General features: G+C 51.5%; 1 protein-coding gene across 4 annotated transcripts in view; it reads left to right on the plus strand.

Annotated features, from left to right (window-relative positions):
• DRP2 (dystrophin related protein 2) overlaps positions 1 to 8,983 on the plus strand; it is a 49,143-nt gene extending 40,160 nt beyond the window's left edge. For 3 of the 4 annotated variants that reach the window (XM_034782339.1, XM_034782340.1, XM_034782341.1), the window contains 6 exons: positions 802 to 867; positions 1,149 to 1,292; positions 2,182 to 2,419; positions 2,655 to 2,775; positions 3,205 to 3,291; positions 4,173 to 8,983. In XM_034782339.1, the coding sequence (XP_034638230.1) occupies positions 802 to 867; positions 1,149 to 1,292; positions 2,182 to 2,419; positions 2,655 to 2,775; positions 3,205 to 3,291; positions 4,173 to 4,192 (676 nt within the window). In that variant the 3' untranslated portion in view covers positions 4,193 to 8,983. Of the gene's footprint in view, positions 1 to 801; positions 868 to 1,148; positions 1,293 to 2,181; positions 2,420 to 2,654; positions 2,776 to 3,204; positions 3,455 to 4,172 lie in introns of those variants that run through there. The other variant, XM_034782338.1, reaches the window with a different exon arrangement.
• Positions 8,984 to 11,387: the final 2,404 nt, after the last annotated feature.

Consider the following 11,387-nt stretch of genomic DNA (forward strand, 5'->3'; position numbering starts at 1 on the left):
TGCTGATTGATCTACTTAAAAAGGCAGTGTACTTAGAGTGGGGTACTTAAAGGAGCAATGCGCATCTCTCTTTCACACACATGGTGTGTGTCTCTGTCTCTATCTGCGATGCTGTCTCCCCTCCCTCCATTTGTGCTGCCTTGTAGAGTGTGAGGCTACATTAACAACGAGTTAACCCTTGAGGGCTCAGCCAATTGCTAGTTCATCATTTAGCAGTAAGGCATTCCCTGGGAAATATCCCACCCTCTGACTTCACCACCTCAACCAAGCTTCACAATCATCATCGCTGTGTACCAGTATTAAATTGTTTAAAATTTATTGTCTCTCTCTCTCTATCTATCTATCTATCTGTCTATCTATATATTAGTCTTTTGTCTGGTGAAAAAAATTTCCCTGGAACCTAACCCCTCCATTTACATTAATTCTTATGGGGAAATTGGATTCGCTTAATATTGTTTTGCTTAAAGTAGCATTTTTCAGGAACATAACTACAACATTAAGCGAGGAGTTACTGTACTACATGAAACAGCTGCTCAGTTGTGATGAACCCTGGGTGGCTCCACATGAAGGGCTCATCTCTCTCAGGACAATCTACCCATGTTTACAATTTTTTTCTATGAAGGACAAAAATGTTTAGAACAAAAAAAAAAAAAAAAGTGACCTGGACACTGGGGGCAGAACAGCTGGGAAGACGTCCAGTCTAGTTGTCTACAGGAGACCCCAAGAACTGTGGCGCATAGAACATACGGACACATCCACTGGTTCTCCTGGGCACGTATGAACACAGTTTTGTTTCCCCAGGCTCGCGGAGATGGAGAGCCAGAACTGTTCCTTGTTTAATGACAGCTTGTCCCCAGACGATAGCCTGTGAGTTGATGTGTATCTCTATATTTTGAATGTATTTCTCTGCAATGCTTGCATGGGGAGATATACTGAGGCTGGCATGTGAAAAGCTCCTCCTCTATTATCTGTCCTGCCCTATCTGTGGTGCATAGTCACCCTCTGTACCCAGGAGTTCAATTCCCCTGCTCTAAGCAATACAGAACCAGCCTCTCTTGTACAAAACCGCCTCCCTGCAGCTGTTCCTTCCACTCGCGCTCCCATCGCTAGAGTTCCCTCACTGATCTCCTCCTGGTATTTTGTGACAGGGATGAGGATCAGTACCTGTTGCGTCACTCCAGCCCAATCACAGACAGAGAGCTGGTGTGCAGCCCAAAGGTCGAGGACAGCCTCAACACAGAGGATAAGGGGGAGCTGGAGAGAATCCTGGCCCACTTAGAGGATGAGAACAGGTATGTGTGTGGCCAAAAGCCAAAGCTAGAAAGTGAGACGGGGGTTGGTTCAAGGGGGAAAGGAGCCAGAGAAACACTGTCTTGGCCTGCTCACCAAGGGCTGGACGAGCAGGCGGGCATTCAGAGAGGAGCCATGGAAAGGATTGCAGGGGCTAGGGGGGGGTGACTGATGGAGAGGGATGGAAAGAGCACAATATGTCTAGCTTGACTGAGATGTGAGAACTTTCTGCAGGTATTGGGAGGGGAAAGGACACATCACAGAGCTGCCTTGTTTAGCTCCAGTAAGTATAACTTGGCGTAATGGGGTGAATGTGAAGTGGAGGAAGGGGACATGTAGGCTCACTAGTAATCAAACTTCTGGAGAGCGAGCGGTATTAAAGTGGCACAGTCTCCCGAGGGAAGTGACAGGAGCCCTGTTATCTGGGACATCTAAAGCAAGGCTGGAAAATATTCTGCAGGGAGCAGTTTTGCCTTGTCCTAGGTACTAGCTGAACAAGCCATCGTAGGTCTCTTCCGTCTCCCATTTCTTTGATTTATCACCATGGCCCAAGCACCGAGGAGCCATCTGCCAGGCACAGAGCTAGGTTCAGAGGGAGGCAATTTCCCAGAGCTGAGCTGTTTGTTTCCTGCAAGTTTAGTTCATTGCTGACGTGTTAAGGAAACTGTTGGGAACTGGTGCAGAACTAGGGGCAGGTATCGACTTGGTGCCAGGCAGAGAATTCAGGGGGACGCTGGATCCTGGTGGTAAGAAATCAGCCCAGCGGGGCTTTCTTGGTGGCGGGTTGTCCATCCCGTGCCCACAGCTGCTGATGGGGGCCAGTTCAGCGATTCCAGTCTTGTCTCCGAAGCTGTAGAGTTGCTGCTTGGATCCTGACTGTCCCTTCTGCAGGATCCTCCAAGGAGAGCTGAGACGTCTGAAATGGCAGCACGATGAGGCAGTGGAGTCCCCCACTGTGGCAGAAGGGTCTCCAGAATCAGCCCAAGAGCCGCACAATGATGAGCTCCTGGCTGAGGCAAGGATCCTTCGGCAACACAAGAGCCGCCTGGAGACCCGAATGCAGATCCTGGAGGACCATAACAAGCAGCTGGAATCCCAGCTGCACCGCCTGAGAGAGTTGCTACTGCAGGTACCTCACAGGGGTCGGAGGTAGAGCAGGGTGCAGAGTCCAGTATCTGAGAGGGCTTTGGTATGATGGGCCTGGGAGAGGAGCTGCAACACTGCGAGTGAGGGGGAAGGCTGATATGGGTGGCAGGTTCTGGTAATGGACGTACAGAAGGTTGCAGGCCAAGGTCAAGGAAGGAGGAACGTGGAACCAGGGAGCCAAAGAAAACTTTTTTATGAAGTCTCCTTTCTCTTTCCAGCCGCCAACTGACTTGGACATCAATGGCTCTGCGGCCTCTTCTTTGGCTTCCTCGCCCCATCCGTCGGAGGGAAGTCAGCCCAGGGAGAAGGAACACAACACCCCTGAAACCGAAACTGCAGGTAAGGCTCTGGAGCTGGACGTTAGATCTCTTGTGCCCCTTGCCAGCCCTGGTCACCTGCCTGGGGCCTCATCCCCATTCCTTGTGACATGCCAAGGTGTGGGTGGGTCGTTGTGCTACAAAAAAGGCCCATTCATCTGCTGTTCAGATGCTCTGCTGTCACCAGCCCCTCACCTTCCTGGTCGGCCTTGCTATGAAACACAGAGCTTTGCTTTCTAGGCTCTCCATTCTTCTGCTTTATGAGAAGCCGTGCACTGCCTAGCCCCATGAACAGGGCATCTCTCTGCAGTGCTTCCAGTCCCTGCCCTGTCTCCTGATCACACTGTCCTGCCTTGTGGATCTAGCCTATCTGGTAGCCGTATGGAGTTAAATCTCTGAAAAATGCCTATAATCGCAGCTCTGCCTTTTCTCTACTCCTCCTGTTCCCCAGATGAGGTGGAGACGAGGGCACGGGATGTCAGTCTGTGTTTGGAGGACATCATGGAGAAACTGAGGAGTGCCTTCCCCAACTCCCAAGGTACTGGAGTGAAATCCTCTTTGCTGGTTTCTTACTCCTCTCTAAAATGAGTGTCTCGTTTGGCTCAAATGAAGCCTTAGCCCTCATTCAGCCAATCCTGCAACAATTGAGTCCTAGCAATCACCCACTGCCAAAGAGCTGCTTGGACTTGCGGTGACATAGATTTCAGGGAGGAGAAGGAGGAATTCCCCCTAACTGTGGAAAAGCTCCAGAACTGCTAAGAACGGCAGCCTTTGGCCCAGGAGAGTGCAACCAGACATAGGGGCAGCCTTCTGCCTTGGAGAGAGACATCAGTCATGGGAGCCCTGTGCTCCAGATGGTTTCTACTGCTGCTGAAGAGGAACATACCTGACCCCATTCGGTTCCTGGTATCGCTAGATCTGATCACCTCAAACCAACTCCCCTCTCTCCAGCCCAGTCTGGAGCCACTACCCATCACTCTAATGAGGCGGCAAAGACCAGACCCCTTACATATCTGAAGAAATCACTCACGTCCTCCTGGATACCCAGAAAAAGCCCATTCTCAGTTGGGAATGTTTAGTAGTTGGTGTTACTCTGAATGGCCCACTCTCTTCTCACAACACCAGCATGGTCTTTGGACAGGACTTGGGATTTAGCACTTCTAACACTGGGCTATTGCTTGAGTAATGCCTCTTTAATAGCTACTGGACATGGCTGCTTTTTTCATCTAGTGTTATAGCTCCATAATCCTCCATGTGAACCTCCTTTCCTGCTCCAGCACAGCAGACCCAGGGGTTCCTGTGTGTGTGTGCTGGGGAGAACGGCAGGGGAGAACTTTCTGGCAAATCTCTCTCCAATCAGTTTATTAATGTGATAGTTTCCAAATTCCATCTCATGTGACCTCTTGGCTTTTCTTTCAGGTGTGACCTCCCTTATCTAACACCTCCCGCGGGTAAGAGGCTTTGTCTAACCAGCTTCTTGGCTGCTTTCCTCCCCCACCTCTCACACTCCTCCTGGGATGGGCTTCCCTCGGACCTGCTTGGGGGCACTCCAGTGGAATGGCCTTCATGAAGTCCACCAACGTCAGAAGATCTCAGGGGAACTCCCACTGGCCACATGGGAATGTGACTGAAGGCTCTTTGGAGTGCTGGCTGGAGTCATCCTGAGGACCAGCCAGTTCCGACCAAGTGTTCTGGGGTCTGAATTTAAGGAACTCTATAAAGCATTCAAAAGAAACCCAGGAACTGAAACTCTGAGATGGTGTTGAACATGAAACACAGGCAGAGACTTCCCCCTCCCTTGCCGGTCACAAACTGTCGCCCTCCTTGTGACTGATGTAAGACAGGTAAGGAAATCGCCTACAGGAGATGGCAGAGCCCAGCCTTGGCCCACTTCAGCTGTGTGGGCTGCTTCTGCTCCCAGACAGCCTCCTGCTGGGCACCAGGCAGCCTAATGCTCCTGCAGCAACTGGACAGTAAACAGCCTCCGAGCATCTGTTTTAATACCCTTTTTGTTAGCTGCCAAAGGCTGCGAGTCTGACTAACTGAACTCTGGCAATTGCCTGGTACCCCAGGATCTCCAGGTCCAGGCTGGGGGTGCTTGCCTAGTGGGAACAGTGCAGGAGGGCGAAAGGGGGAAGGGAGGAGTCAATAATACAGCTTCAGCCCAGCTAGTAGCCTTATCTGGAGAGGAGCTTTAGAACAGAGAGCCGTAGCATTTAATTTACCGTGTGTGTGTATAATATATATATATATATATATGTGTGTGTATATATATATATATTCTGTACTTAAATACTATCGTGGACTCACTCACGCATTAAATTTTAATACCTTGTTCAGTGTTAATTTCTGCCTCACTCATTGGGTCTATTCTAGCATCTGCTTTTGAGGGGACAGCACCTTCTGTGCTATCATGTACTCTTACAACTCACCATCAGAGGCATGGTTTGTGCTGCCCCTGGCCTAGAAACTCCCCCCTAGGTGACCTCAGTGCAGTGGGATTTACTAGTGGCGATGACTAGAATGCAAATCCAGGGTTCATTTCCCTTACGAGCTGTCTGTCACCGTAACACCGGGGTCGGGGCTGGACCAACCTCCTCTCCCATAGTTATAATACGGGATCCCAGCTCCTCCCATGATGGAAAATCCAACTAAATAAAACAGGTGGCTCTGATCTATCAGCTGAATCCCGACACATTGGCAATGGGGGATTATCCCAGTAACAAAGACGTGTGTCTAGTGGGTTCTTCATATTAATCTCTCCTGAGGCCGTTAGAGACTTTAGCTCTGGTTCCCCAGCTGCTCACCGACTTTGTGATGCCCATTTAGCAATTCCATCCCATGCGGCAGGCTCTCCTCCATTTCTCCATCTGATAGGTAAACGTGCTCCTTTTCTTCCAGGGTGTTGCAAGAGAAATGGGCGAGCTCACATCTCTTGGTGACACTGAGCCATTGTGATGTATCAGGACATCATGTTGTATTGTGACATGGTGTTGTGAGGCAATGGCACCAGCCAGAGCAATATCAGGAAGGAGATGGAGCTGTGCTCCGGTGAGCTCCATCGTGCTTCTAAAAATCTCTCTTCATCTGGACTAGGGCCCCTAGACCATTTGCTGCCACCCCGGGAGCTGTTTGGTTTGGGAGCCCAGAGGGTACAATTGGGGTCTCTCCTTAAATTAGGGAACTATTTGGCACGGGGGGTGGTGTACAAAACTTGTGTTGCAAGCATGCAGGATTGCGTTGTGTTTTGTAGCATAGCAACGTGTTCTCTGGAACACTTGGATCTGGAAGGCTCTGGAAAGTTGTCTGTCTGGGACAAAGTGTTATAGTTGAGAAGGCTGCAGAGCTGGGGGGCTGCGACATGTTCTCCAGTGGGGAAAGGTCCCCTGGGAATGGGGTGGAATGTTCTGTCTCGGGGGGGAGAGGCAATAAGGTTGCAGTGTAGTAGAGGCATAATAGGAAGTTTTATGAAGAACAACGTGGAATGTCGTATGCAGACTGCGTGGTGTTAGGGTTGCTACATTCTTCAAAGCTGATGACATTTGGCACTTTATATGGGGAACTCATCACAGAACTCCAGAGTCTAAATTGCCGATGTTGTGGGGATCTGACTGCTGCAACTGTGCACTGGAAAAGTTCTGGCTTGCTTTGTTGTTTGCTCTTGTGTATTGAAGGTGCTGTGGACTGTGTTGTTAGGACTGCGGACGGTGGTGTGTTGTGGCCTGGTAAGGTGGCTGCAGTGTGGTGGGTATAAGGTGCTTTAGTGCTGTGTTAGGTTTGAGGGAGTGCACTGTGTCTCGGAGATTCTGTGTGATACTGACTTTGTGGTGGTATATTGTGTCATGTTGTGGAACTTGTTTGGTGCAGCATGTTGTGGATTACGTGGCATGAGGCTTGCTGTAGTACGCTGTATGTTGTGCATAGGAGTTGCTGTGATCTGTGATGTTGTGTAGTAAAAGGTCCTGTGGATTTTGGTATCTCTTAGTAGCCTTGTGAATTGCTGTCCTGTGAGGTATATTGAAAGCGCTGTAGGTTGCTAGGATTGCTATAGCATGCTGTTTACTGGAGGTGATGTGGATTGTGGTATTAAGCTTACTGTAGCATGTAGGGCAGTAGGGTTAATGTGTACTGAGTAGCCAAATGTGGTGACTTGTCCTATATTAGGGCAGCTGTAGAAGGCTGTGGATTGTGTGTGCGGAGCAACACAATGTTCTCTCTGGTGCTGCCGCGATGGAAATTGCTGTGGCCCATTCTCTGCCAGGAAAGTTGTTAGTGGAGCTCTGGAGCCACTCGTGCGTGGGGATTGGCCAGTCTAGTGGAGGAGCACGTTTCACTGCAGAGACAGTCTTGCAAGTTCTGTGTTTGGGACCAGTGCAGAAAGCTCAGGCTGGGTGATGCTGCCGGAAGCTGGGGAGAACTCTCACAGATGGGACTGCCTGAGACACAGACCCTGACAAGTGAGAGCACCCTCTGCAGTTGTTGCTCCCCAGAGGAATTGCTGCTGGCTTTGCCCCCCACTGGGAATCTCCCCAACCCACGTCCAGCTCCATGCTGGTCCCCCTGGCTCCAGTCCATCAAGAAGGAGCAGCCTCAGATTCATCCGGATCAAACTGTTGCACTTTTCCCTCTAGGCAGAGGCCAGGAGAAAAGGAGAGGAAACCTCAATTGCACCCTCTCCAGCCTAGTCAGGCCCTAAGGGAGAGGAGCAAGTGCAGATAGGTGGTGTTCACCTCATCTGCTTTACCACCATGCAGCACAGGCACAAACCACTTAGCCCTAGTGCTAGGAGAGCTGGGAAGGGCCTGTGGCTTCCTTGGCTGCCTGCCACATGGAGACCTAGGCCGAGGGTGCAGCTGTAGTGATGATTGGAGCCACGCATTATCAGCTGTGGGATGGGGCAGGAGATGGCTCCCTCTGCTAGCAAACTGGAGAAGGGCTAGCAGGGCTATGGTTTTACCCGTGGAAGGCCGAGACTGGGAAGTAGCTAAGAATGAGAGAGAAATGCAAGATTAGGGCAAAGGCACCTCTAAAAGCATGTTCAGGAGTCATTGGTTTTCCCTGCATGAAATCTCCCTTCTGGGGTGCAGAGACCACGGCCCGCTCGTCTCCCCAACTAGTTGAGAGCGGTGGCCAGCATGATCAGTGACTGAGTCACAGAGCTTAAGGCCAGAAGGGACCACCACTAGTCTGACCTCCTGTTTATCGCAAGCCACCAACACCCTAGACCACACACACCAAACCCAACAACCAGAATTAGGCCAAGTATCACAGCCCACAGGACACTAGATTATGACATGCCATAGGCAGAGAACAGAGGGACTGAGGTGCACCAGTGCCCAAGGCCCCTGCAGGGAAATGATTAAACAAGACCCCTAGATAATCCTGGCAAATGACCCATGCCCTCATGCTAGAGAGGACGGTGGAAACACCCCCCAAGGCACTGCCAATCTGAGCGCCAGGGTTAGTGTCTTAGTGTTCCATCGGAACACACAATGATTGATCGATATTGACAGTGCAATAAGCCCAGAGAGTGGGACCCCCTGCAGCTGAAGTGTCCCACTGCTTTACTAGACCCTCAATCCCTGGTGCTCCTTGCAGTCCCCTGTGCTCTGCCCTCCTTGAATACAAGTGTTCCTGGGCATTCCCCAGTCTCAGACCTATTTACAGCATTCTCCCTCTTCCCCCGTCCATGCTTGGCTCCCCATCTCACAACGGCTCTGCGGTACTCCAGAGTTCTCTTTGCGATGAGTGCTAATCTAGGCCCTGATTAAAACCACCTGATCCACTAATGTAATTAGTGGGGTTTTTAGCTATAAAATGGCAGGCCTCCATTTTCTCTTGTACCTCCTCTGAGCATCTTCCCTTAATCACTGAGGCCTAGATCCTCCAAGGTATTTGGGCACTTAATTCCTATGAGTTAGGTGCCTAAATACCTTTGAGGATCAGACCTGATTGCTTCGCCCTCTTTTGCTTTGGAAAGGGCATCAGTAGAGAATCTGAGATCTCTCCCTGAGCTAGCTCTGTGCTGTAAGTAAAGATACAGCCCAGGCCAACCGACCGAACCTCTAGGACATTTTCTTTATAAGCAGAGATTGTATTGTGCATAAGTGAGTTCAGGATATCTGTTAAAGCTGGGAAGCTAACTCTGGGTACTGTTTGCTGTGGTGCTGTCCTCACTGGCTTCTCTCCATTTCTGCTCTGGAAAGAGAATAAATTTGTATTTATATTGATACTTTGGCTGGTGCTTTGGCCTTGTTGTTATTTCTGTTGTTTCCCCTCCCGCTCTCCCTGTGAAGCTGCCATTCTGGGCTTCCCTGTCTGCATCCCCCCTGCTAAGTGCCAGAGTATGGGAAGCAACTTCCCTCATGAGTCTGTTACTGCACAATCATCCATTCCCTCCTTTCTCTGCTCCCTTCCTTGCAAGAACCTGGCATGGGGGCTCGGATGAGTGACCCACTGCTCAGATTCCTGTGGGTGGCTATGGTCCTACTCCAGACCAAATTTGCTTGGTTTACAAGTAAGGTGGTGTTTTTCCTCTCTGCCAGTGCCACAAACTCACCCTGGGATCTGGAAGCAGAGCTGGCTTCTTCTTTGCATCGTTGCCAGAACTAATGGCTCTGCAATGGGAACTTCATTAACAATTCTGTATATGAAACTAGGCCAGACCAGAATCCAGCTCCCTCTCCCAGGGCACTGCTGGCTCTGCAGGTGTGAATGTTTGTCATTAGCAGCAAGTAGTTAGGAGTCTAGATACACAAAGGGGTCATTATGTAAAGGAAGCTTTTCTTTGATTATAGCTTAACTCTGTTGACAAAATCTGCTCAATTTAAAAAAAACCGCTCAAACCCATGGCTGTGGTTGTAAAGTCCCACATTCCTATTCTTAGACAATTTTTCTTTACCTGTCATGTGGAAAAACAAACAGTGGATCCCAAGTGCACAATGAGACAGAAAACCCTGGAAAGAGATTTCTCCTCCTCCTGCCAAACCTTCTCCGTCTCCCCGCTCCAGACACGCTTTGGGCTCTAGTGACTCTAGGCTGGTACTTGTTTTACCTAGCCTTCTACTCTCTTAGCCAGGAGACTGGCTTTTCAGTTGTCTGTGTCCTGCCCTTAGCCTAACAGGTCCAGGCATATTGTCCTGAGAATCTCAACATTCTTTACAAGCTGATTATGCCTCAACACCCCAAATGAGGGAACTAAGGCACAGATGAGCTGAAGGACTTGCCCAAGGCAGTGCTGGGTTTACAATGGCTCCAGTGGCTCCATGGAGCTGGGCCCATGCTCAGAAGGGGCCCCGTCAGCTCCGCCTACACTGCGCCCTGAGACCCCTCTGGCTCCCCCCACCCCCCACTTGCTCCTCTCAGCCAGCCTGCCTGCTGGCTCCTCGCCCCCCCCCTCCTCTCTGACCCCTAGCTAGACCCCAGTGCACCTCTGGCTCTGGGCACTCTCTGCTTCCTACCACCTGTGGGGCTTCACCTTCTCCCCGAAGCTGAGTCGCCTGGGACTGGTGCAGAAGCCTGGCTAGTCTCAGCCAGGTGTGTGTGTATGTGGGGGAGACAGTGCAGAGGGCTTGGCTAGGTCCCTCCAGGCAAGTGTCTTGAGGGACCCTGGCCGGGGCAGGTCCTGGCCTGGCTGATCGCACCACTCCCAAGGGACTGGAGTGATTCCCGGCCCTGGGACCAGCCCGGCAGACACAGTCGCCTCCCAGCAGGGCTGGTATGGCCGGGAGGCAGGGCTTGGAGGAGTGGGTCTGTGGGGAGTATAGGGGAGTGCTGGGCTGTGAAGGGGCAGGGAGGATCTGTGTGTGTTGGGGCACTAGGGAGTGGTGGTTCTGTGGGGGGGGGAGCTGGGCAGTTGTGGTGGGGCTGTGGGCAGGGGTGGTGTTGAGCAGGGTGCTGTGAATTTGTGCGTGGGTCCGGGGGGCTTCTGGTCATAGGGAGTTGGGGGGTGTTGGGCGGGGGGAGGGGCTGTGTGGTGTGGCATGGGTCCTGCCCCCAAGAGGAAGGGGCATACTGGCAGCACAGGGCCGGGCAGGCCACTGTGCATCTGGCAACTGCCGGTTTCTAAATAGTGCCCTTGCATTGGGCGGAGCGGGGCCGCCCCTGCCATACCATGCCCCATTGCCTCTGGCTGGCCCCTTGCTCTGGGGACTGACTTCCCCGTGCCATGCTTCATTGCCTCCATAGGGGCCCAAAAAGGTTAATCCAGCCCTGGCTGGGAATAGAATCCAGGAGTCCTAACTCCCAGCCTATCCCTCTCCCCCTTTTAATTTATGGGGCAGAAGCCAGTGGTCTCTGCAACTAATGGTGGAACAGCATGAGCCCTCCTTGTTCTTCTAGAGGGGCCTCCCCTGTTCCCTTCCCCAAGCCTCCTCCCATGGTCAGTTCAGTCACAGCATTTGGGAGCCCCCTCCCCCCATATGGAAAAGGGGGAGCTGAACTGGGTCCTGGCCTGGTGCTGAATTCCAATGCAGATTGAGCTCTGGGCAGATCAGAAGCCTATGGCCATTAGTAACTTCCCCATCCCGTCTCCCATTCTGAATCCAGCCTCTGGTGCCGGGGATTACACCAGTAAAATGGGGACAATTTCCTCCCTTCTTGCCTGCTGCTCTCCATACACCCTCCCCCAACTTT

The sequence above is a fragment of the Trachemys scripta genome, chromosome 9, assembly GCF_013100865.1.
Source record: "Trachemys scripta elegans isolate TJP31775 chromosome 9, CAS_Tse_1.0, whole genome shotgun sequence".
Taxonomy (NCBI): Eukaryota; Metazoa; Chordata; order Testudines; family Emydidae; genus Trachemys; species Trachemys scripta.